At 38.5% G+C, this 24,578-nt stretch overlaps 3 protein-coding genes across 4 annotated transcripts; 1 reads left to right on the top strand and 2 right to left on the bottom strand.

The window, feature by feature from the left end:
- Positions 1–15: 15 nt before the first annotated feature.
- Positions 16–3,369, bottom strand: rpl22 (ribosomal protein L22). Of its 2 annotated transcripts, none has more exons than XM_085354548.1 (4): positions 3,280–3,369; positions 2,760–2,870; positions 2,353–2,477; positions 16–248 (listed from the first exon to the last, which is right to left on the bottom strand). In XM_085354548.1, exons 1-4 carry the CDS (start codon positions 3,367–3,369, stop codon positions 107–109), a joined length of 468 nt encoding a protein of 155 aa, XP_085210674.1. In that variant the 3' UTR covers positions 16–106. The 2 variants fall into 2 exon arrangements, with proteins under 2 accessions (XP_085210674.1, XP_085210675.1); XM_085354549.1 differs by having other exon boundaries at positions 18–248; positions 2,760–2,867; positions 3,280–3,307.
- Positions 3,370–5,620: 2,251 nt separating this feature from the next.
- rnf207a (ring finger protein 207a) lies at positions 5,621–23,595 on the top strand. The gene is made up of 18 exons (XM_085354547.1): positions 5,621–5,680; positions 5,881–6,071; positions 10,867–10,999; positions 11,588–11,732; positions 12,089–12,170; positions 12,306–12,381; positions 13,282–13,407; positions 14,096–14,142; positions 15,345–15,417; positions 16,673–16,741; positions 17,104–17,172; positions 18,129–18,235; positions 20,887–21,064; positions 21,607–21,792; positions 22,061–22,112; positions 22,198–22,315; positions 22,855–22,947; positions 23,469–23,595. Exons 1-18 carry the CDS (start codon positions 5,621–5,623, stop codon positions 23,593–23,595), a joined length of 1,932 nt encoding a protein of 643 aa, XP_085210673.1.
- On the bottom strand, positions 8,344–9,964 carry zpr1 (ZPR1 zinc finger). The gene has a single exon (XM_085354546.1). The coding sequence runs from the start codon at positions 9,840–9,842 to the stop codon at positions 8,481–8,483; it is 1,362 nt and encodes a 453-aa protein (XP_085210672.1). The 5' UTR covers positions 9,843–9,964; the 3' UTR covers positions 8,344–8,480.
- Positions 23,596–24,578: the final 983 nt, after the last annotated feature.

Raw genomic sequence — 24,578 nt, 5'->3', positions numbered from 1 at the left:
TCGTCTGTGTGGGATCCAGATAACATACTCAAACCAAATGTTTCCAAATAAAACAAGACCATGAAGGGTTTTCTCTCTAAGTATTTTATTAAGAGTGGCGTAAGGTTTAATCTTCGTCCTCTTCCTCCTCATCCTGGTTGATCTGGAAGTAGCGCAGCTCGTAGCTCTCCTTGGTGTTAGCTACCACCCGCAGCCAGTCCCTGAGGTTGTTCTTTTTCAGATACTTCTTGGTAAGATACTTCAAGTACCTGAAAATGGAAGCAGAGAGCAGAAGAGTGTGAGTCGATCTGCCCTTAGATTTCACAATTTATATACCGTAAAGCAGCAAAATCCTGCTGTTTTTCTACATTTATATGAAGGTGTAGAAATTGTTAAACATGGCATACAACAGTTAAAACTCTCAGTAGCCCAAATGCACAAAAAAAACCAGCTCTGTGCGGTTTTTGCCATAACAGTGACCAGCAGAAAAGTGGGATCACAAAATTAATTTGCTTTAGCATCAGCTCTAACCTAGGAGACCTACACTGGTTATACCAAATGCTTCATTTAAGACTGAGAGTGCCACAGTCCCCCTCTGGTGGTGGTGTTTAAAATTTACTGAACAATTACAGTATGAAGTGGACATGAAGGTGGTTAGGGAAAGTTCCAGAAATACACACAGATCCACGTAACCCAACATTTAAAAGATGTAGATTAGGTGGACATGTGTATGTTTTGCAACTTTGGTACAGCCGGTTTTAAAAATGAGTTCAAGTACTTTAATGATCAGATGTATAATACACATGCCATTATTATATCTAGGTTATTATACAGTTAATACTGTTTATTGTCCAAATAGAAAATTAGCATCATTATTAAGTGGTGGCTACAGCCTAATAAATATATATAACAAGATAAGATAACCATTTTGGCTGTGCCACTCTAATCAGTTACATTAAGTACTACACTTCACAGTAACATCTGTGTTTCGAAGGTGCTTGAGGCAACTGTTGTTGTAATTTGGCGCTATATAAATAAATCTGAATCGAAATTGAAATAGATCTCACTTTAAGATATTAGTTTTGGTTTTTCTAAATATTTACAAAACTTCAGACAAATCCACAATTAATACAATAATTCTGAAACTCTCATTATATGATTCGACTGCTTCATGTGTTCACAGAAGAACCTTTAAGCAGCAGGGATGTTTCTTCAGAACTGACTGCCAGAGGACGAGACTTCCACACTAGGCACATGTCACCAGAACCGATACTTATGGTACCTTTCGATGCCAACATTCTAAATACACAATGGTATTTGTATTTTCTTAGTACTGTAGACACAGTATGTAGACAGTATGGTCAAATAATAAATACTAGACTTTGCCTCCTGCACCTGACACGCGACACCCTAGTGAGTACTGACCTTACAAAATTTATGCTACAACCTACCTTTTTTTGTTTTGTTAAATCAACCAACAGGAATGCAGCATGAAATTAGGCACTGATCAATGACAATTTCACACACAAAAGAAAAATGTGGCAGTAAAACTTGTGAAAAAGGTAATGAATTCAAGCATAGAAGAAAATACTGTGCAGTTGGGGCAGCACGAGTACACATTAAAGATGACACACCATAGGAAGAGACCATAGTTGTGTGTCATAGCCTACGATTCAGTCATTTTTTATTGTTATGTCTACACACATCAAACTTGATGTTATGCCCACATTAGGGTGCAGCAGGACCTTGTTGCACAATGTGGCAAGCAATGATGAACTTATCTGATCCCTAAAAATCTTTTGTTTTTTTAAGCATTGTTATGAGATTTCTTGGCTTCTCACATAAGGTAGATACTCTCTAGTGGTGTATCTGTCCAGAGTATTTATTGCCACACTTGTGTGAAACCAGCTCATGTAATACTGGATAAATGTACTTGTGCTGGAACTGGAAAAAAAATCAGATCACAAGCTCTCAAATAAGTGGGAAACCACAAAGACAGCATGATCAGTCAGAAGACACATTCAGGCTGAGTATCAGTAAAATTTTGCAACCACTGTTAAAGTGACAACCAAACACAGCCATATTTGTTTGGAGTCTTCTCATGTCTGTTCATTAAGTCTATTAAAATATTACTGGGGCTGAAATGTCAAATGTGTTTCATTTCCCTCAATATTACATTCAACAGGATTCTGCATACTTCTCTATTCCACACAAACAACAGAGATTTTCTTAAAAACTTAACATTTGTCTTTTTAGACATTGAAGCAAGCACTGTGCACAGTATTTACTGAGGATTGCTGGTATGATGGCAAATGACTATGACCAGTTAAATAATACAATATGGCATAGTTGCACTGTTTTTCTTTTATTTACCTCTTTGAGAAGGGAACTTCAGAGTTCACAGCAATTTTACTCTTGCTCCTCTCAATGGACACCACACCACCACCAAGATTTCCAGCTTTGCCGTTCACCTTGATACGCTCCTGCAGGAACTGCTCCTGCATGTGCAGAGGACACAGCAAGTCACACACAGCAAGCACCAGAAATGAAGGCCTCTTTATGAACTACAGATCAGAGTTTCTTATAAACATATGACTGACATCTGTCTTTTTTCCCCCCTCTCTCTTTTCTTTTAATATCAACTGACTGGATCCTTAATACAGGGCTTTGATTGATGCCCCTTATTTGACAGTAGTGTCTGACACAGAGCATTTGTGTCTGACAGCTGCTACACTGATTACCAGACAAGATGTCATTTCTGTCAGAGGTGATCTACTCACGAAGTTGGCAGCATCCATGATGCCATCCTCAACAGGGTGGGTGCAGTCCAGGGTGAACTTCAGGATCTGCTTCTTCTTCTTCCCACCCGGCTTCTTAACCACCTGCCTCTTCTAACACAAATGGAGAAAGTTGCTTAAACTCGGAAAACCCCCAAAGCGAAGCGTAAGGAAGCAACAATAGTGTTCAGATAGCTTTATTAGCGGTTAGTCACAGCGTGTTCAATATGTTCCAGACATTTTATACTAGCATTTCAAGTAAATATCGTAAAAGAATGTTGCAAAAACCACGAACAACTGTTTACGTGCACCCTGTTAACCCTCACGTCGATCGCTGCTAGCTTGCGCTAACAGTTAGCAAAACGTGGTTTGAGACGAAACGTTAAAAAAGGCAAACAAAATCGCACGTGAACACTCGTTTCTTCTATATTACTGTGCACACGTATATACAAGTCTATAAATGGAAAGACAAGCTAAAATAAGTGGCCTGTGTGCACTTTTATTTGGTCGGGCTACTACTCACAATCGGAGCCATGGCTGAAGAATTCAGCGAAAAGGGAAGGAGCAAAGGCTGCACGGGAAATATAAGAGCCGGCCGCAAAATCGATCGCATCGACTTTTCTAGACTCGATTATGTTGCACTACATAGAAAAAAGAAGGTACGAGAAATTGTTAATGCCACTTAAAGTTGCACCAAATGTTAACTTTGTTCAGTGTTCAGTAGTTTGTCAGCTGGAGTGGAACCAGACATAGAGAGAGATTATTGCACTTACAACTATAAAATTCCCGGCTAAAATGTTTAAAGTATAACAGATTTAATGGGCGTTTTAAAACCTTGATGTTGGGCCAAGTAAGCCAATATTTCTTTTTTAAAAATTTTTTGATTTTGATTTTTTTTTTAACTGCCCAGAAAAGTGCATTTCAAGATGGCTGCGAGACGTTACCCTCCTAGCACTTAGCTACACAGCTTCCTATTAGGTGCTGGTTAAGTATGTAGTTTTTGTATTATGTAGTAGGTTTTAAAAGGGAAACATAATTTTTTTTTAGAAAAGTTGAATAACATCAAACACATATGTAATAACCTAACTAGCATTATGAATTATAAAAGAAAATAATAAAAGATATTCTACCATTATTATTATTATTACATTATAAATAGTAATAATATTGTAATAGTGTTATGCAGGTTATCAATATACCTTCAAAGGTGCTAGAAGACATTACAATTATTGTGATTACATATTACAATTTTTTATGTGTTTTTGTCATTATACTCTGTCATATGGTTCATAAAATCTATATAAAAGACAGACTGACATGTGTATGTGTGTGTGTGTGTACATACGTTACATTTTGAACCAATAAAACAAGTTATTTATAGGATATATTTCACTGCAAAAGAAAAAAAAAAATAATAACAATAATAATATTTTGGCAACAAAAAAGTTTAAAAGACTGTATTCAAGGTACAGTGCAATAAACTAACAGTATTACTAAAAAAAAAACAAAAAAAAAAACACAAAACCAAACAAACTCTTGATAGAACTGAGAATTTGTATTTGTGTTTGAAGGCAACCACAAACTTCAAGATTCATTTGATTTGGCTGCCAAATCAAAGAGCAGAGCCAAACTCAGTTAAGATAACAGTATTTGGATGATGACATGCTTCTAGGTGTCAAAACAGATAAATTTGTTACACAGAATGTGGTCCACTTGAGGAAAAAAGTAATTTTGTTAGATGGCATTACAATATATTACAGTTTTTCCTAGTATTTCACTGTCATTATGGAAGGATAATGAAATTATAGCTATACTCCCTCAGATGCTGTGTAAAATTAAAAACACAGATAAACAGACTGATGTATATGTGCATACATATACATAAACATACCTACACATGCAAACATTATTTAAAAACACAACATATATATATATATATATATATATATATATATATATATATAACAGTTTTGGAGGATGTAAAAAATAAGATTAGCCCCAATGTGCACTATTCTCATGTCTAAACAGTTATTTTTAGACTATATACAGTGGGTAAAGTAAGTATTGAACATGCCACACATATTTCTAAAGGTGCTATTGGGATGAAATTCTTGCCAGATGTCAGTAACAATCCATCCAATCCACACATGCAAAAAAAAATCAAAAAAATCAAAACATAGATTTCTATAAATTAAGTCATGTGTAATAATGAGAAATGACACAGGGAAAAGTACTGAACATGCTTACTGAAATGTATTTAATACCTACTACCTGTATGGAGAAACTAGTTGCAAGCATTGCTCAGGTCTGTTTTTGGCCCATTCTTCCAATATCTATCTATCTATCTATCTATCTATCTATCTATCTATCTATCTATCTATCTATCTATCTATCTATCTATCTATCTATCTACCTACCTACCTATATAAACATGTGGCCTTGGAATAATGCACTTTACTTGAGTCTACAGATTACATGTGAATGAGTAGGTTGTATAAATATATGTACATATTCCAGATGAACACGTGGGATTGAGCAGGAGGACATTAGAAATAGGACAACTGTTGTTACAGTCTGTGTGGGATGGCAATATTAAATTTCCCTTTTGCACTTTGGCAACACGTGGGGGCTGGCATGAGGTGTGTGTGTGCTGTCAGCTGCCTGGCAGACAGAGCCCATCGCCCTACTATTGAAGAGTTTCTGCATTGCTGTCATTCCTGCTGTGGGTAGCTGATAGCACCACTAAAAGGTAAGACAGAGCCACTCTGTGCTTTCCACAGACCGGCCTACTACATTTACAGTAAGTTTAGTTTGATAGTGGATATAATGTTAGTGATGACATCCTATTTTTATGTTATATATTTATGATCTGTGGATTGTGCATAGTCACCGAATTTACAGGCTGGTATTACTTGTCTGACAAGGTAAGCGATAAATGTTGTCCTTGTTTAATTATTCATGATCAAAGTGTTTCATTATCACTCTTGGCCTGGTCTCTGGGGTGTAATTCAGTATCACAGCACTATCGAAAGCTTTTTAAAGTAATGTGATTTTGTAGTCTTAAAAAAAGGCTGTTCCAAGAACAAACTAAAGGATTGTTGTTATTCGTGTACTCTGTTCCCAGATGGCAGGAGGAATCTTCAACAACTTGGGCAGTCTGTGTAAAGTGGATTGTGCTAATGTTCACCCCTTGATGTGTCACCTGTGCCATGAGCAGTACCAGTCCCCATGTTTATTGGACTGCTACCACATCTTTTGTGCCCGCTGCTTGAGAGGTCGGACTATTGACAATCGCCTCAGCTGCCCCCTCTGTGGGTAAGAGAGGGCACTTTTAAGTTCGTCATGGTCAAATTAGACTATGAAAGTATAAGTCAAACATGCTGTTTTAGTATGTGCTTAGGAGACCTGAGCCTCCACATCACACCAAAGTGAATTACTTGTGGTTTTGGTGGCTTAAGACACTGTCATTTTGAATTACAACCTTACACAATTTACAGCAACATTACTTATATTTTGTATTAGAAAGTTGAGTAAAACTGTCAAAATATGATAAAAGCTGGATTCTTATAATAAAATATAACTTTACTTCTTGAAAACACATCTTGGGCAGCGCTGCTCAACAGGATTGGTTCCATGTAAATTGTGCAGGAGACTGAAGAAGAACATCAAGTCTCACTGTTTTGTTTTTTAGGGCGCTGCTATGACCCACTGCTGGCCCGGTGTGGGTAGGGCAGAACTGAGTGGCTGGAGCAGCTGCAGGGTCAACCCAGTCTCTTATTTAGCCCTTGGCCCCAATACGCAAAGGGGCTGCAACTTCCATGAAGCCATGTCACAAAGCAAACAAAGCATACTGGTATTTGGCAGCAGTGCTAACAGCTTAGGACAATCAAAAGAAGTCACATGATAGCAGTCCATTTAATATCTTATTAAGGAATGACCCGTGGTTCACAGTCACCTTCAGATCTGCAGTGTTAACTTTCCCTCATCAAAGCATGGGTCCATAGAAAAGGTCCTCTGATGCACAGTATCAGTCTTATTCTACTGTGTCAGAACGCATACGACTTTGTCTTATCTGAATCAGATATAGTGGTGATGAATTTGAGAGTATTTTAATTATTCTGAGATGCTTTCTACTTTCTTGTAGTTTCAAACCCGGAACTGCTTTAAAAAACCAAAACATTGTATATCAAATTCCTCTGGGTTTATATCTGAATTTATATTGATTCTTTACACATACCCATATTACACTGCCAATGAGGTAGGTGAATTTCTTAAAATACAATTCTCTTGAAAAATTAATGACTGTGGAACCCCGCATCTAACTTCCTCAGAGCTAGTTTAACTGTCATGAGGTGCATCAGATTATATAGTCAACAGTAAAAGTCAAAGTAATACCAACACATATGTTTTTACATATTGGATCTGTTTTTTTACACTAATAACACAGTGGGCACAAAGCCACTCTGCTCTGCTGTCTGAGCTCAGGATACAGGGGCCCACTGTCTGGCAGCTATTTCCATCAGCTAACAGCTGCTCACTCAAGAACCACATAATCTAGGAACTCACAACTCTATTAGTAGAACACAATGGATCCCGGTTGCTATGAAAACTAGATAAAATGTTCATAGTGGAGGCAAGAAGAACAATATTTAAGTCAAACGGGCCTGTGCAGATGTGGTAATATAACAAAAACTGGTTACATGTGGTCATACAGCACTTGGGTTTCAATCTGCATGTACAGTGTTTTTATAACCCTCTAACCCAGTTTCCTACACGTGATTCAACCCAGTCCTGTATTTATTTCTTTAAAAACGGGACTGGGTTGAATCACGTGTAGGAAACTGGTTTAGAGGGTTCTAAAAACACTTTATTTAAACAATTAAAAAAAAAAAATCAGTGAAACAAGTTTTGAGGTCTACAACTAGGCTTAAAAAGGTGTATGAAAATAAGACACTTTCTTACCAAGGTAGTGATTTTATTCAGTATTAATTAGATGTAAGGTAATTTAATTGGTTTATAGACAACTAATCGCTCTTCAGTTCAAATTGATTTCTTAATCAAACATAAACACTCCAATTCAACCTTTGAAATTAGAAATTTGCTGCAGTTTCTTCCATGTCAGTTAATACTGGGCTAATAGGATATTTTACGCTGTAAAAAAATAAATATTGATAATCTCTAAACAAATAAGTTTAAAATGTTGTGTTCAAGGTACAATAAATTGAGAACACTACCAAAAAATGAGTGAAGTGAGAATTTGTATTTCAGACTCAAGGCAATGACAAAAAGTAAAATTCAGCTTTCAGAGTCAAATCTGCCAAATCAAAGAGCAGAGCCAAACTGCCAATTAAATACCAGTATTTGGCACACTTACAGGTGTCAAAATAAATACATTTGTCACACAGAAAGTGGCCCACTAAAAGGAAAACATCACTTTAATCTGAGTAAATGCAGTGCCATCTTCAGGGATTTCACAAGAATGCACTAAGTCATCAAGGATGTACAATTAACAACAGCATTTTAATGTGTTATTATACAACTTATTATATGCCTTTTATTTTTAAAGTACATTTAGAAAACTTGGAATTCTTCTCATTGATCAACATACCAATGAAAGGGAGTATTCACCCAGTGTTTAACTTAAAATGAGTCAAAGTGGCCGAAAATATGGAGCAACTTAATTATACTGGGATTTCTTTTGGACATTAATTAGCACAGATAAACTCATTCAGTCCCTCCAGGTACTGCTGGCACATTATTTTTCTCTTCATAATTCTCAGTCTTCATGTCATTCAGTCCCAGCTCTTCATTCTGTTGAAACGAGCGGGCGTACTTCTCAACAGTCATCTCGGGATCTGGCTCCGGAGCGTAGACATTCTGTAAATAGCTGTTCCCTGCAGGGTCATCAAGGATGACATGGACATCGAGTTCTCCTACAATGATCTTGTCTATTTTCTCTCCAAACTCACGCAGCTTCTGTATCCGATCTGCAGTGCTGCTGTCCCCACAGATGAAGGGGTTTTTGGAGACAGTCAGGTCTTTGATGTCTTTCAGCAGGCCCTCAAGAGTTGTGAACTTCCCACCCAGGGCTGCCATTCCCAGCTCGAATTCCAGCTCTGGAATGATGACGGCGCACGTCTCTGACTTCAGCAAATCTCGGGTCATGTCTGAAGGATCGGTGATGTGCAGGGTGATCTTGGTGCCAAGCGCCTCTGTCGCTCCACCTGATTTCACCTCATTGGTCCGATGGCCACAGCTGTCACAGTTAGTGGCCATGATGATTACCTCCTTGAAGTGGGGGATCTGGACCAGTTTCATGTTGGTTGAGGCTGGTGCGTTGCACTCGGGACAGTTAGTGTTGAATGTCAGAACTTCATTTCTCATCGTCTCCAGGTCGTTGCCAGCTGGTTCCTCATCCAGGTCATCATCTGCCTTTATTCCCAGCTGTATATCCTGCTGGACTGTCCGCTTGAAGAAGGCTACTGTGAGAGCCTCATCTTTTTGCGGTGCTACAGGATTTTCCACAAAACTGTTCCCAGATGGATCCTCAATCACCAGAGTGAACTCATTTTCAACCTCTTTTAGCTTCCTGAGCTTCTGGATGAATTCTTCTATCTTCACAGCCACCTCAGGATGTGTGGCTCGCCTCACAACCTGGTCTTGCTCCAATCCTGCGACTGCTCTGTCTAAAAGACCCTCAATGGTAGACAGAGAGCCCTTCTGAGTGAAGGCAGGGATTTCAAAATCCAGCTCGGGGATCCTTGTGGTCGCGCTGTCTGCTTTTACAACCTCCCGGTTTAGGTCCTCTTTTGTTTTGACTTTAAGCGTGTAACACACGCCTTGCTCTTGAATCCGACCCGCAGACTGGATTTCAGTGTTTGTCCAGCCACAGTTGGCGCAGCTGAAGGAGCTCAGAATTATTTCTTTAAAGAAAGGGATTTTGGTCAGAAGCAAACGTGTTGTACCGTTCTTGTAGCAGTTCATACACAGGCTCTCAATCTCAGTGGGCTGCCAGTCGTCGTCGTCTGCGCTAATATCCTTGAAAACGCTGCCACCTCGAACATGTTCCTCTGAAATAACAGACATGTTTAACGCTGACTATAACGTCGCTTTGTCGAAAAGGTTACACACGCTGTCGTTTTCCCTACAGAGATAGCTCTTGCTAGAAATTTCCAGATAACACACCACCAAACCTCCGCTACAGGGCACGTTTATTTGACAGTCTTCCGCTTTCTCTTCTTCGCCGGTGACAGCGGCAGTGTTTAGGTCTCCAGTGCTGCCCCCTCAGGCTTGCTGCAATACTGCACCAAAATATTTGAAAGGTTTTTATTCTTCTTCATGGAGACAAGCTCGTTTTGCAATTTTCTTTCTTTTTTAAAAAAATATTTCGGTCTTATATTATGTGTGATTTTGTTATATTTTTGCAGATCACTGGAAATATCTATCTATCTATCTATCTATCTATCTATCTATCTATCTATCTATCTATCTATCTATCTATCTATCTATCTATCTATCTATCTATCTATCTATCTATCTATCTATGAAGAAAGATAGATATGAGATATAAGATATGAGAAAATGTTAGGCCTTTGAAAAAAGCACTAACGCCCCCCCCCCCCCAGTGTTTTAGAAAACACTGTGACAGGGGTGTGTTTACTCTCTGCTGCATCACATTAAAAGCTACTTTTAGATGCTCCATTATTCACAAGGGGTCACCACAGTTGGTAGCTCCACATTTTTGATTTAGCAGATTTTGTGCAAAATGGAATGGATCTTTTGCATGTTATACAGATTTTAAATTACTATGTGTTGAATCACAGCCTCCTGTAAAAACACTGTCACGATTTGCAAACTGATGAATCTGTCTGGTGTAGTTTAGAAAAGCAAATTATTCTCTGATATAGACTGACAGTCAGGCCCTTTTTTATTGCATTTTTTTTTAGAATGCCCTATATGTTATGAGTGGATGAGCTGCATATTACTGTGTCGTTATTGTTTTAGTGATTCCCAGCAGGAGTGAACTTGAAAATTCACAAAATACTGTTTGTAGATAACTTTCATGATTCCTCTTAACATATATTTTTTAAGCTGTTTGTCTTTGCCACAGATACCCATCTATAGTAAAAGGGAATAATAGCCTCCCACCAGAGGACCGTCTTCTGAAGTTTCTTGTTGACAACAATGCAGATGCTGAGGAGGCGGTGCAGTGTGCCAATTGTGACCAGGAAAGCAACAAAAAGGTACTGATCTAACAGACCAACATTAATTCATGTTAAATGAGCCCATGGATAACCAGAAAATTACCTGCATTCTCTTAAAGGCTTCCAATTCTTTAGTCTTTATTATGACAGGAAAGCCAGGAGAAAGGCATGCAGTAAATGGCCTCAAAGCTCACTTGAACCCAGGAGTAAATAGCCTTAAAACATACGGTTCACATGCTTAACCCAGCCAGCTTTACCAGGATCCAAAACAGTCCCTTTTAATGGCATGCTTATTTCATAGCCACATATTAGGAAACAGGCAACCTATTACTTGGGCTTTATAAGTGCATAGGAGAAACCAAAGGCTAACAGGGATGCAGCTTTTAAAGGGGCTGAATTCTTAATTTCTGCAGGAGTGTTTGTAGAACTTCAAAATTTTTCACTTCAGCTTTTCAGTTTTAATTTTTTGATGTTTCATATGCAATTTTAATGCTGCTCACATTCTTCCTATAATATATGTTCTCTAAATTAAAGTCTAAATGACCACTGAGTACAACAGTGAAAATTTTAATATAAAACATATTCATAAATCTTTTAAAACATTCTTAAATATTCTTATTTATACAGGACACAGGGGTGATGTACTACTGTAACACTTGCAGCCAGCCATTGTGCGCCACCTGCAGGGAGCTGACACACAAGGCCAGAATGTTTTCCCACCATGAGATTGTGTCCTTGGCCAAACGCACCAAAGCCAAACACAGGAAATGCTGTGAGTGCCACCTGTAATTTACTCCAGAAGAATTACTCACCTACGAGGCTCAATTACACCTGTGTAGAAACATGTTCATAAGAACTGTAGTTATTCCAGCGCTGTGGCTGAATTTTCCTGGCTACATGTTAATCATACTCTCACACGCAGTGGTGGGTAATTTTTAAACGCAGCATAAAAAGGAGTGGTGTTAACACCCCAGTCAGTATGAGTGTGGTCTTTAAATTTAATCAGCAACCTGTGTCTGTATTATGAACCTTACTTGTTACATACGGCCCACTAGAATAACAGAATAGCAGTACTTTAACTCTGGCACTCCTGTGAGCTGAAGTTAAAAGGCGTCTGTGTCTCCACAGCTCTCCACGAGGAACCTTACATCCTATTCTCTACAGAGAATAAGTCTATGCTTTGCATCAAATGCTTCAGGGACATGCAAGTGTGAGTGAACCTGCTGCATAAAATTTATGATTGTCAGAACTTAACTTCTCTTCTCTTCTCTTCTCTTCTCTTCTCTTCTCTTCTCTTCTCTTCTCTTCTCCATGCTAATTCAGGTGTGTTTTTGTTTTTCCCCAGGGAGAGTCGGAGTCACTGCATTGATATTGAAACTGCTTACATGCAGGGGTGTGAGATGTTGGACCAAGCTGTGCTGGTGAGAGAGTCCTGTTTGTTCATCTACATATTCATGACACTCAAGGCAAAAAAAAAAAAAAGCATTATGAATAATTCAGGTACTATGAAGTGTTGATAATAATGTGAGATGCGGTGCAGGTGCTCCCAAAATTTGTTTAGCTCGTTAAAATAACATTTTAATTTGTGCTTCTATTTGACTGCCCATTTTTTGGGCTTACCAAGAAAAGCTTGCATGCCCAAAGTCTATAGAACTGTCCAGTCATATATGTGACATTTTCAAGTAATAAAGTATTTCCAGTATGTCCATCCATTTTTTGCCACTTATCCTGGTCCAGATTACAGGACAAGCACTTCAAGCATAGTTCCTCAGACCGCTATCTTCCCTGTAACACGCCTCCACCATCATAACTAAGACTGTAAAGAGATGTTTTCATCAAGGCATCTGAGAGACATCATCTCTTATGTTCTGGTTCATAAGATCCTAGTCAGATATCAAAACTACCATTGGATCAGGAGGTGCACAGGCTCTACTGTGAGTAGAGGTCTTATCAGTCTGCTGCTCTATTCTTCCTTCACATATTAACAAAACCTGAAGATACTTTAATTCCAAACTCCTCTTGCCTCAGGTCCGATCCCCAGCCTGGCTGAGAAACCATGTCCTCTGGCTTGAAGGTGCTTGGGGACATATTTCAGAAATAAGGGCGGTTGTTGTGTTTTGTGTGTTACCTGGAACTGGGCAATAAAAAAAACAGCTACACTAAACCAGTCCAAATCTCAAGGACTTTATTAAGTATATCTGTACAATCAAGTGCTACAATCGATTGAACGATCTTGCATTCCCTGAAATAAAAGATGATTCCCATTCATTAAGTTGTTAAAAAGCTCACGATTGTCACCAAGCGCTCTTTTCCCTCTGTAGGTGGTAAAGGAACTGCAAACTTCAACTGGAGAGGCGATCCTTCTGCTGAGAGCTATGCTAGGAGAAGTGTGTCTGAATGTGGAGGAAGAAGAGAACGCAATCTGCAGTCTGTTCAACAGTTTGCAGGTCACATATTGATCCAATTTTATTCAGGTGCTGTTGTTTATCCTCCCCAGCCAACTGTAGGAAAAGAAAACTGCGTACACAAATATTTGTTTGAATGTGTTGACAGGCGCTGTGATGACAGGTGTGGTGAGGTGTAAAGATGTTAAAATGATCCCTTAGCTTTAGAAAAAGGGTTATTGCCCTGTTCTCTTCTTTGAATCTTAAAATTGTTTACTGGAAAAAGATCCAACTGTCTCTAAACTTCTGTCTATAGAAATATTTTTGGGTTTAAAGTGAATGCAGAGATCATCTCTAACACCAAATGTTTTTTATTATGTTCACATGATCCATTGGGTTACCAGGATTTAATGTGTCAGGTCTGCTTAGATTAAATTAGTTGCAGAGAAGTGGACTAATCTGGACTAACTGAATGGCTGTCAGATAGTTTGCTTAGATTTAACCATCTGCCTTAATCATCTTCTTCACAGAAATAACACATGGCACATTCTGGCACCATTAGCACTGCTTGGCCACTGGATGTCTCTGTTAACCTAATTGTGAGAGAAGAGTGAATTTTATTTGCAAAATGCACAATCAAACAGAACAGAAAGCACACTGTGGATTTTACATGTTGAAAATTAATGTTAGAGACCTCAAGGCTATTTTACGGTGGATAAAAGAGTCTGTTTTCTCTTTTCTGATCTGACAGGAAAAACTAGAAGAGAGGAAGAAGATCCTGTTAAAAGCAGCTCAAAGGTAAAAACCACATTTATAAAGAGTTAGCTTTCTTACATTGTTCCACACAGTTTGTGTCATAATATTTACGAGGCTGAATGCCATTATCCACTGTCACTGTATGACTTGGTACCCTTTTCCATTGTATCATGCTGCATTGTGCACAGGGTGATAAATAGCAGTGCCGTGTTTGCTCTGGAATAATCTCTGTCCGCACCGAACACCTTTTCTTGGATTTTCATCAAAGCATGGAGCTGAATTTAAACCACTTCAGTAAGATTATATGTGTGTCTGCATCCATTCAATGAAAATAAGGCTAACTGAAAAGTGTTGGAAAACAAATAAATGATATGTAAATCACAGACTTACTGAAGTCTATAATATCAACAAAAGCAACTGCTCCGGGAAAGCCTAGAAGCTGTCTGTAGATTTTCTACATTTTGCATTAAAACAGAACATATTTACGACGACTGATGGGTCAAGTGAAAATATATAATACACTGTCTTGAGAATATTATCTTTTCTTTCCCACTTTGCTATTTACTTTTTAGCTGCTTGCTTGTGCAGAACTTTTGTTTCTCAAACTATTTAACATTGACTCTATGCCACGAAAATAATTACAAATAGATTTATATTAGAATCAGTAAACTTTGATTAAATGCCACTGTTGCAGCTAATTAGTACGTTGGTTCAATTAACTGCACGTCAGGTAAAATTTATGAAAGACTAATGGCTTATCACCAACTGATGATAAACTTGCAAACTTAAATTTGTGTTTATCCAGGTTTTTATTTTGTCTGGAAAACATTGCAAGCACTTTTGCTCGCCTCTCCAAGCACTCCATGTGTACGTGTGCATGATTGAATGGGAACAATTTTATGTATTTGAGTGGGTGAGTGTATGAAGTTGCACTCTGTGGGGATCTTTAATGAGATTTTTTGTGGCCGGTGTCCTCCATCTCTTTCTGTCTCCCTCTTGCCTGGAAGCCAGCCAGCGGCTGCCTTCCCGGAAGGGCGTTAAAGGCTATTTATGTCAGGCTTTGTGTATCTGAGCCGGCATCTGTGCTTGTGTGTTTGTTACAAGAGAAGACAGATAGATTAGCTCCTGGAAATATGGAGTATGTTGTTTGCGGTTGCATCTCCTGAGCTGATTCCTCTGTGTATTGTGGCAAGCGTGAATGTGAAGGTGTAGTCTTACATATTTGTGCATTTGTGTGTTTGCAGCCAACATGAAGAGAAGGAGAAAGCACTGAAGGAGCAACTGTCACACCTTACTGCACTCCTACCTACCCTCCAGGTTAAGTGCTGTAAAGTAGACAAATGTTTCTGTTTCTCCACAACTATCAGACCTTGAAAGAAAATACTCGGATCCTTAATAAATTAAGAGTACACACAGAACAACATAAAAATACGCAATTAAGAGAACTAGTAAAAGAATGAGTAAAAACGCAAAATATGAGCAAAAAGTACTTGAATTACCTGATTGTACTGCAATAATGCAGTGAATAAAGTATAAAAATCTGTCTGCATATAATTCTAATAATAAATCAACTTATTATGATCTGTTTTGATTTAACTGAGACATATTCAATTAGCCAGTGTTGAGCTGTGGTTACAAATGAATCAAATGCTGAGATTTTATCAAAGTTGCAGGTTTCTGAGTGGATACACAAGATGCCCATTCAGTGTCAATCCCATCATGCACTGGGCTGTGGCAATTGTGTGATGAGTATCACTCCCACCTGGTCACATATTAACACTTGTCACATTTTAAAGGCACTGGATACAATCTAACAAATTAAATACAAGAAACCTTGTAAAGAAAACAACAACAAAAACCTTCCTTTATAAATACAGTTTAATACTATCAAGGCTGTATCTGCACAAAAATATTGACATAAATGTAATGTAAACTTTTATAGTGTAATACAATGTTTAAAATCATTAATTCAGAAAGGTTGTGATGATTATTATTTATTATTTCATCTTCATAATACATTTAGTGGTTAAAATGCTAAATACAGCAGCACTCCAATTTGTGGTGCAAAAACTCAGGTAAAAGCTGTAAAAGCTGACGTCGTGTCACACATTGTGAAAGCCAACCAAATAGAATCTGTTTATGGAAAATTACATCACAAAACTAAAGGAAAACAGTAATAAAGAAATAAAAACAGTACGGTGAAAACAGCTGATAGCAAACGATAAAGATTATAAAGTAAACAATACATCACTATTTTTTACAACAAGGAACTACTCGTGTTTAACTGTATCTGAACTGGGAAAATTCTTCGACTGTTAAGGCTCTGGGTTTCTCTTTTTAAACATTCTGGGTTAGAATTTCATCCCATTACACCTTCTTTTTTTTTAACTTAACAAAACAGTTTATGTTTCAAAAACAAATCAAGCAGCCAATGAAAGCAACAGTAAAAAACAAAACAGCTAATAGGTTATTTCAGTAGATTTGTATTATATAGATCTGTATACATTTGCAAATTTCTTCTTCTTGCATCTGTTTTTTTTTTACTCTAATCTTTAACTTTTCATCCTTAAAGGTCCACCTTGTCACCTGTTCAGCCTTCCTCAGCTCGGCTAACAAGTTTGAGTTTTTGGATATGGGCTATGTAAGTATAGCAAAAACTGGGTGAACAGAAGCTGTGATCCATGTCCATAATTTTGAAAGTATTTTAGTATTTTTTGCAATAAAGTAAAACAGCCCTTCAGTATAAGATGTACAAAAGTAAAAGAAATGAGTGAGTACAAAAGAATGAGTGAGTATGGAAGAAGAAGCATGGATTAATAACAGGAGACTGTCCTGTCTGCTGCGTACACAAAGGGCTCTGCTCTTTCTGGGGAAGTTTTCTTGGCAAGAGAAAAGTTGCAGTATTAGCTGCACTGAATAGGCTTTTAAATAGATGAGGTCCACAGTGTCTTGGGGAGGTTAAACAGGTCACTGAATCACACCTGGATGTTCTTGCGTACACAGCAACTCATGGAGAGGCTGAAGAGGATTGTGAAGCTCCCTCATCGACTGAAACCAGTGCAGAGCAGCAAAGTAAGTAGGAACAGCATTCATTCAGACATAAAAAAGGTTACACCGAGAAAGCGATCCACTGGAGCCTTTAGTTGTTATTCTTTTTTAGTCAGAACTACTTTTTCTTTTATATAAAGTTTTTGGCCTTTTAACGTGCACTACATTTGTTTATTAATAAGCGACACAACACAGTTTGTCTGTGGATCTCTGATAGCTTAATGCAACAGATTAAATAAGGAAGAGAAATAGCTGGCAAAACGACAGAAGCACAGAGGACACACGATAAATGAATCAGAACAAAACATGGGCTAACAAATTACCCAGAATTTTACATCGGCACACTAAACATAGCAAAGGACTAAGTAAGTACACTCCAGCAAGCAAGGCTAAGATGTTTTTGTGTTATATGTGGAAATACATAACATAAATGCTGCAGACAGCAATAAACATCACTCATACAGGAAGAGCTATTAAAACTTATTATTAAAAGCCACTTGGTTAAACAGATAGATTATAATCTAGGAAAGCAAAAATAAATATGTAACACTTCTTGGGTGAGGCATTTAATCATCTTAAAGCAACTGGAGAGCTTCAGTATGTAGATTCGTGAACTCAAAAGACATTTCCTGGTTTGGTGAAGATTCGCATAATTTTTAATCTCATAAATCCAATCAGCAAAGCAGACAGCAGGAGGTGTGTCTACGAGAAAATATATCTGCAGTGTTTCTGCCATTTGTGTCTCTATATCTGTAATCGTAATATTTAAAGCAACAGATACATGCTAACAAATATATCTCATATAAAAAAAATCTATGATGGGGACATGGGTGTTATGATTGTATTATCCACAGATGCATTTTCAAATAAGTTGTATAATCTTAAAGTACTTTGTTTGATATTTCTTTGTACTTTGTGCTATTTATTTCTTTTTTTTAACCCGAATAAGGCTGAGTGACATTATCTCTGCTCTCCATTAGATCAACACAGAGTACAGAAGTGAGTTTGCTCGCTGTCTAGAGCCTCTGCTGCAGATAGGACCACGCTGCCCTCCTTCTGTCACTGGTTCCACAAGTGCTGCAATACGGTAAGATCATTTGGCTTAGAACCACTTTAAATGTAATCACTAACTGATCCCTTCCTGTGAGTTTTATTTTTACATTGTTCTTTCACCAACTGAATATTTCCACGGCATCTTTTGTATTCTTCCAAGTAAACAAAAGTCTGGGCAGAAAATTTCACACTTGTGAAGCATCCAAACTCAAAATCCCCAAATGTTTTGCAAGTGCACATGGACTGCAGTGAGACAAAAGGAGGCGCCGTGCTGACTGCCACTATGGCAGTTATTTCATCTGTCTGTAAGCTCTGTACGCTGATATATTTATGTAACTCACCTTGTCGTGTGGAGGCTGGACAGGAGGTCCTTCATCCTGTATTAAAAAGGTCTGGTTGTGCCGTGGCCAGATAACATTCAGGAGAAGGATGCATGAGTGGTTGCACGTGCTCACAGTTCCTGCACAGTGTTTTTTTTCTCTTTTTTTCCTCAAGCTGTAATCATATTAAGTCAACAGTAAATATGACACATCAATCAATCGATACTTTATTTATATAGCACATTTATAGACCAGAGGTACACCAAAGTGCTTCTCAATAGTAAAATATGAAATAAAATTAATTATACATTGTAATTACATTACAATGACACATGCCGCTACCCATAAAAATACGAAGAGTTCAGTCCTCTCTTGTTTTGCTTTATGTCATTATCCACATACACAAACTCCCCTGATCATTTTCTTTCCACATCAGTGTCTCGCAACTGTTCACAGGTCCTTAAGCCCACCCACTAATGCCAACATACTGACAACTCTCCTTTGCAATTTAGTTAACGCCCTGCCAATGCAAGATGCAAAGTAGGTAGGGATTGGTGGTCAGTCGGCTGCCTGGCACTATTTTTATCCCGGTTTCACAGAACTCTCTCGGATTCATCTGTAAGTTGGCACGCAGGGGCTGCCCGACCGTTTTGTTCCAGACCGTTGATGTCACTGTTTTAGCACGGGCGAAGTCTTTAACTGGCGTCACTACTGGGAGGACAGGGGCTGGATGTTCAGAGGATAACGTGTAGAGCAGACAGAGAAATACATGTTTCAGACAAGTTTGCTGTTGCATCAGCTCTGGACAAAGAGGCAGGAGTAAGAGGCCACCAGGTTGCAGGTAATTTCTTTTCTTTTTGAGTATATAACATATACCTTAACTTGCATTGTAAGCCCAGAATATTTATTTAACTTTTGGAGTTATCTTTAAGTCACCACTGCTGTGTAGATTTGACTAAATTTGTTTATGAATCAGAGCCTGGCTTTAGCACTCGTGGGTACATTTCCATTGAAGCCTGTGGCACTGTAGGATGGCAGCGGTTACACAAGGTGCTTGACTGATCAGTCTTCGAACTTCACTTTGTACCTCAATTCAGAAACAGAGGAATAAATTAGCTTTTCTTTACCATATGGTAGTTCAAAATAACACCCACATGGTGTAGCCTGTTACTCAGCTGAATGTGCTGTTGTGTCTGAATGCTTCTAATGCAGGATGCAATGCAAGCAGGGATTGGTGGACAGCCAATCCCTTTTATCATAATTTCACAGAACAGAAGCTCAGTGAAATCGTACATGTAAGTTCTTTCATGCAAAGAATGCTGCTGCTTTAGTACTGTCAAAGTCTTTAATCAGCTGTGTTGAGACACAGCCTGGATTTTTGGAGATGGGAACGTGAGAGTAATCCATTCACACCTCACCCACCACAAAACGCCTTTCTGGTTGTTTATGCTGTTTTAGGCATGAAGCCAAAATTATGGTCCTACCAGGACCCAGATAAAAGCAGGTTTAGTTGCGCTACCACATGCTGTGCTTGCATACCTTTATACTTTCAGAGAAGTGATGACAATAAGGCGCTACTCTTTTGAGTGACAGCAGTTATGTTGATTTACTCATGACCGCACTCATGATAGTGACAACTTCTAAACAGTTCCTCTGCGGATTTACTGTCGCTGTCTGTCTTTTTTTCTGTGGTTAGTTTTTAATATGAACAGCAGCAGATGGTCTGCTTTGTCCAAATTTTGCAGTATTTTATGGAAAGAAAATGTAAAAATGTATGTTTGTCACCAAAGACATTAGTGAGATATAGTGGATACTTGATTTTGGTAGCTTACATATCTGTACTTTCATACTTTCTAAATCCAATTCAGTTTTATTTATACAGCGCCAAATCACAACAACAGTCACCTCAAGGTGCTTTATATTGGAAGGTAGACCTTACAATAATAAATCTAAGTGACTGATGAGGTTACATGTTTAAAACTTTGAGTTACAATCGGCACGGCTTACAAAGTACCAAGGAAGAAGAAGCAAAGAGGAGACTTTATAAATTAGTCTAACTTATACATTTTGAATATGCTTTAAAAATGTGTAGCATGATAAAGTTATAACACAAAATAAGAATGAAAGAGAAATAGAACCAAAAATGGACTATATTTGCATGTAGTAAATTTTGTAAAGGTTCCAGACTCTCTTGACTTTCTGGCACAGTTTTTGATTTAATTATTTCACCAAAACACACAAAATCTATAATAAATTATGTAAACATATTATAGGTTTTGACTTATTAACTAATTTGACTGTTAAGAATAGAATTTTGTTTTTAATATAAGATATTGTGGTAATATATTTTGTCCTGTCTCTTCAGGCTCCAGTCCCCTCTCACTGTGTCTTGTCGCTCCCCGTCGCTCAGTGAGATGCCCCTGGGCTCGGCGTTTGGGCGAAGGCCCACCTCTCACCGCAACATCTGCACTAAGGTTCTTTTGGCCGAGGGCAGGGAAACACCCTTCACCGAGCACTGCCGCAATTATGAGAACGCCTACAGGGTGAGCTGATATGTGTGACCTGTGATATTGTGGATTCACCTTCAGGATTTGTGGTAATTACCCAATCCTTAGGTCCAAAAATATTTTAGTTTGCACAATTAATTATACTTACACCAAGGAGTAAGAGGTTTAAAGGTGCTTCTTTTCTTAAGATGATGGTTACAAGAGAACCATCATCTTACAGCTACTTAAATATAAAAAAGATGATTTGTTGTTTTTAGTAGGCTTTTGTAATCAGTAGAAAATAGGGTATATTAGTTATAAAGATAAATGAAATATTTTACCGTTTTATTTTTACTTTATAAATCACCTGAATTTGGATGCACTGAGATACTGAGATACGCAACAGTACACGAGGAGCCCACAAAGTAAAGCAGTGAAACACAGCAGCATAAATTCCACCAGGAGATCATTTTCAACTTGTGTAGTGAGCAGCAAGTTTTTCATGCTCAGCTGCACTTCACAGGCATCTGTACACCCATCATTTTGAAGGAAAGTTCTTACAGGTTGCCCTATATATGTGCATGTCTGTGTGTTTATAGTCTCTGCAGACAGAGATGCAGAATCTGAAGGACCAGGTCCAGGAGCTGCACAGAGATTTGACCAAGCACCACTCCATCATCAACACAGATAAAATGGGGGAGATCCTGGACAGATCGCTACACATTGACAGTCAGATAGCTGCCCAGTACTCCACAGTAGAAACTATGAGAGTCATGTTTGAAGAGGTGCGCCGAGTGATACCTGACATTTAGTATGTTCTGGCACTTCTGATTAAAACCTATCAACATGTGTGCTTGATTGGTACCTCTAGCTAAATATTACATATTAACAAGCTAGTTTTCACCCATTTGTCATAAATGTAGACTACAGGGAATGCAAACAGAAGAAAAAAGAAAACTGCAAATGCCAATGTATCCCTTGAGTGAACCAACTGCAGTTCCTGCAACATTTTGCTCTGTGAGAATCAGCTTACTTTGCACCTTTTCTTTGCAGATGTGGGATGAGACTTTTCAGAGGGTCACGAATGAGCAGGAGATCTATGAAGGTTTGTCCCCAATAATGACAACAAAAATTCAAATTTAAAGAATCTTTTTTTAATAGGTCTAATTAACTTTGTTTACTGACTGCAGCCCAGCTTCAGGACCTGATGCAGCTGAAGCAGGAGAACTCTTACCTCACCACCATCGCTAGACAGATCAGCCCCTACATCCTGTCCATTGCTAAAGTGAAAGAGAGACTTGAGCCCAGGTGTTGTATTAAGAAAGTGGATGACTACAATGTCTGGCAACACAGAGGCAGCTCTCACTGATAGTTAACAAAGTTTGGATCAATCTGCCACAAAAAACAGCCCCCAACTATAAAGTTTTTATTTTGAAATACAACACGATACAGCCTCGTTACTCAAACACGAAAGCTCCACCAAAAATAATCAGCTTTCAGAAAGTAAGTAAATTATAAAGAGTGAAAGTAACACAATGTCCATAAAAGTCTTTCATCCACAAATTTATGCAAGAAATGTCTGGGTGCAATGATTCAGTGATTACATAAAGACAGAGAGCACGATCTCCTAAAATATAAAGTATTGGACACACATACTAATGCAAAACCTTGACATTTATTCACAGTGAATGTAGACGTGTATCTTTATCCCCACTACATGCAAAACATTTGTGACCTATTTTTTTTTAAAGAAACAAACAGGCTTATTAGGAAAGGCTGTGGCTAGAGTTATGTTGTGTTTGTGTGTGATTTTTTTTGGTAATCATCTCTTAAAATGTGTCTCGCAGGTTTCAAGGGCCCAAAGAGCACCTCGATGACCGCACCGAGACGATGCTAAAAATCTATGAAGACAGCACAATGACAAAAGACTGTCAAGAAAGGTATTGATATTTGCTGTGATTAACAGAGGGTTTCTCTAGCTGAAGACTCATGTTAAGTAGAAACTGTCAGCTAGAATAAAAGAGCTGCCACACAGCATGAAAGATTTTGTTTGTTTTGTGAATAAGAGATTATATGTACTTTAATTTAAGGACTTCAAACCTCAGGAAAAATTCTTCAGTCTCTGAGGATTTTTTTCTGCCTTTGATGCAAAGGTTTGAGTGATTGAGGGAACTTTTTGTGTGGGGTTTGTGTTTTTTTTTGTTCATTTGTAGAACTAACCCCCCCCCCCCCCCCCCCCCCCCCACACACACACACACACAAGAAACATTTAAATGTTTATGCCTTGTTTCATCACTCTTATTAGAATGACATATAAAAGTAAAAATCAAACAATTATCTGTATTTCTGTTTATGTTCACCCGAAATGTTGTAATATATGCTGTTAAATGTAGTCACTGGCATCAAAAAGATTTATGTGTTTGGTTTTACGGTGAGCATTGTCATTTATTTTCATTCACAGTGACAACCAGACTTGTGTTAAAGACAGAGACAAGAACAGCCGCCCACTGATGCTCGAGGGAGAATCCTGTCAAGACCCGCCGTACAGGCAGGCAGAGGGGCCCCACAGAGGCGTCCAGCGGCAATGAGATGCCTTCATAAACACCAACTCATTGCACCAGCGTGCTTTAATTCAGCCATGACAAGCACAGGATGGGATGTGACTCTCATGGCTGTCCACACCATGACATTTTCTCAGCAGCAGGAAGCTGTCAACAGCTCCAAGGTGAGCGCTGGGATTGACACTAAGTGGATATACACGGAGGCCAAGGACTCACACCTGTCAGAGCCTGACTTACAGGACCTCCTTATTCAATGTGGACAAATACAACAATATCATAAAGAGCTGTCATGGGATTCATTAACAAAAGTGAATAAGGTGACGTTTCTGGATTGCCTTTTGTTGCTCTGTTTGTGTTGTTGTGCTGTTAGAATGATGAGTACACTGAGACTGTGAATTATCGCTCTGTCTGGTTGTTTTTTTACAGTGTGTGGAATTGCATTTTCTGGTATCTATTCTTTGCATAAAACATTTCCTGTGGAGGCTGATGATGGATGACTGCCTGGGTCCGATTACCCAGAAGACCGTTGAACCGGCGTGACAGCACAGATGAAACACAGCAAATGCAATGATGTGTGTGTCATTCTTGGTGTCAGCTGAGGTCACATGTTGATGTGTGTCATGTGTATCATCTCGTGCGTCGGCGTAACATAAAATGAGGCAGTCTATTCCAGGATTGTGTGTGGAGCTTTTTTTTTTTGCCTGCAGTTTCAACATCCACATGCAAAAAGCAGAAGAGCTGTAATGGCAGAGGTGTGTGAATGTTACTGGCCTTGCCTTAACCTCCATCTCCTGCTAGCTTTTTCCAACATCATACTCATCCCCAATATGCCAGCCAACTAAGGCTTTCAGTAGTGCAGTATGAAATATATTCCTCTTGGTTTGCCTCTGGACTTCATCACAGATAAGTGTCATGCTTTAAGGTGTTTGCCCTGCAGGAAAGCGGTAGAAAACTTTTACACTGTTACTTGTTCTCCTGCCCTTCTTTCTCCCTTGTATCTTTTCTTAATT

Source organism: Diplotaxodon limnothrissa, linkage group LG5 (assembly GCF_057381915.1).
Source record: "Diplotaxodon limnothrissa isolate DT_005_m linkage group LG5, D_limnothrissa_male_GT1.1, whole genome shotgun sequence".
NCBI classification, from domain to species: domain Eukaryota; kingdom Metazoa; phylum Chordata; class Actinopteri; order Cichliformes; family Cichlidae; genus Diplotaxodon; species Diplotaxodon limnothrissa.
Note: the sequence above shows the minus strand (reverse complement) of the source record. Positions and strands in the feature narration are given on the sequence as shown.

Excerpts from the sequence above, each read along its gene's own strand:
- rpl22 (XM_085354548.1), bottom strand. The coding sequence starts at position 3,369 with ATGCGATCGATTTTGCGGCCGGCTCTTATATTTCCCGTGCAGCCTTTG. Across the intron at positions 2,871-3,279 it reads CTTCAGCCATGGCTCCGATT|AAGAGGCAGGTGGTTAAGAA; the intron begins GTGAGTAGTAGC and ends CATTTGTGTTAG. Across the intron at positions 2,478-2,759 it reads TCATGGATGCTGCCAACTTC|GAGCAGTTCCTGCAGGAGCG; the intron begins GTGAGTAGATCA and ends CTGCACATGCAG.
- rnf207a (XM_085354547.1), top strand. The coding sequence starts at position 5,621 with ATGATCTGTGGATTGTGCATAGTCACCGAATTTACAGGCTGGTATTAC. Across the intron at positions 16,742-17,103 it reads AGTTTTTGGATATGGGCTAT|CAACTCATGGAGAGGCTGAA; the intron begins GTAAGTATAGCA and ends TTGCGTACACAG. Across the intron at positions 17,173-18,128 it reads AACCAGTGCAGAGCAGCAAA|ATCAACACAGAGTACAGAAG; the intron begins GTAAGTAGGAAC and ends GCTCTCCATTAG.
- zpr1 (XM_085354546.1), bottom strand. The coding sequence starts at position 9,842 with ATGTCTGTTATTTCAGAGGAACATGTTCGAGGTGGCAGCGTTTTCAAG.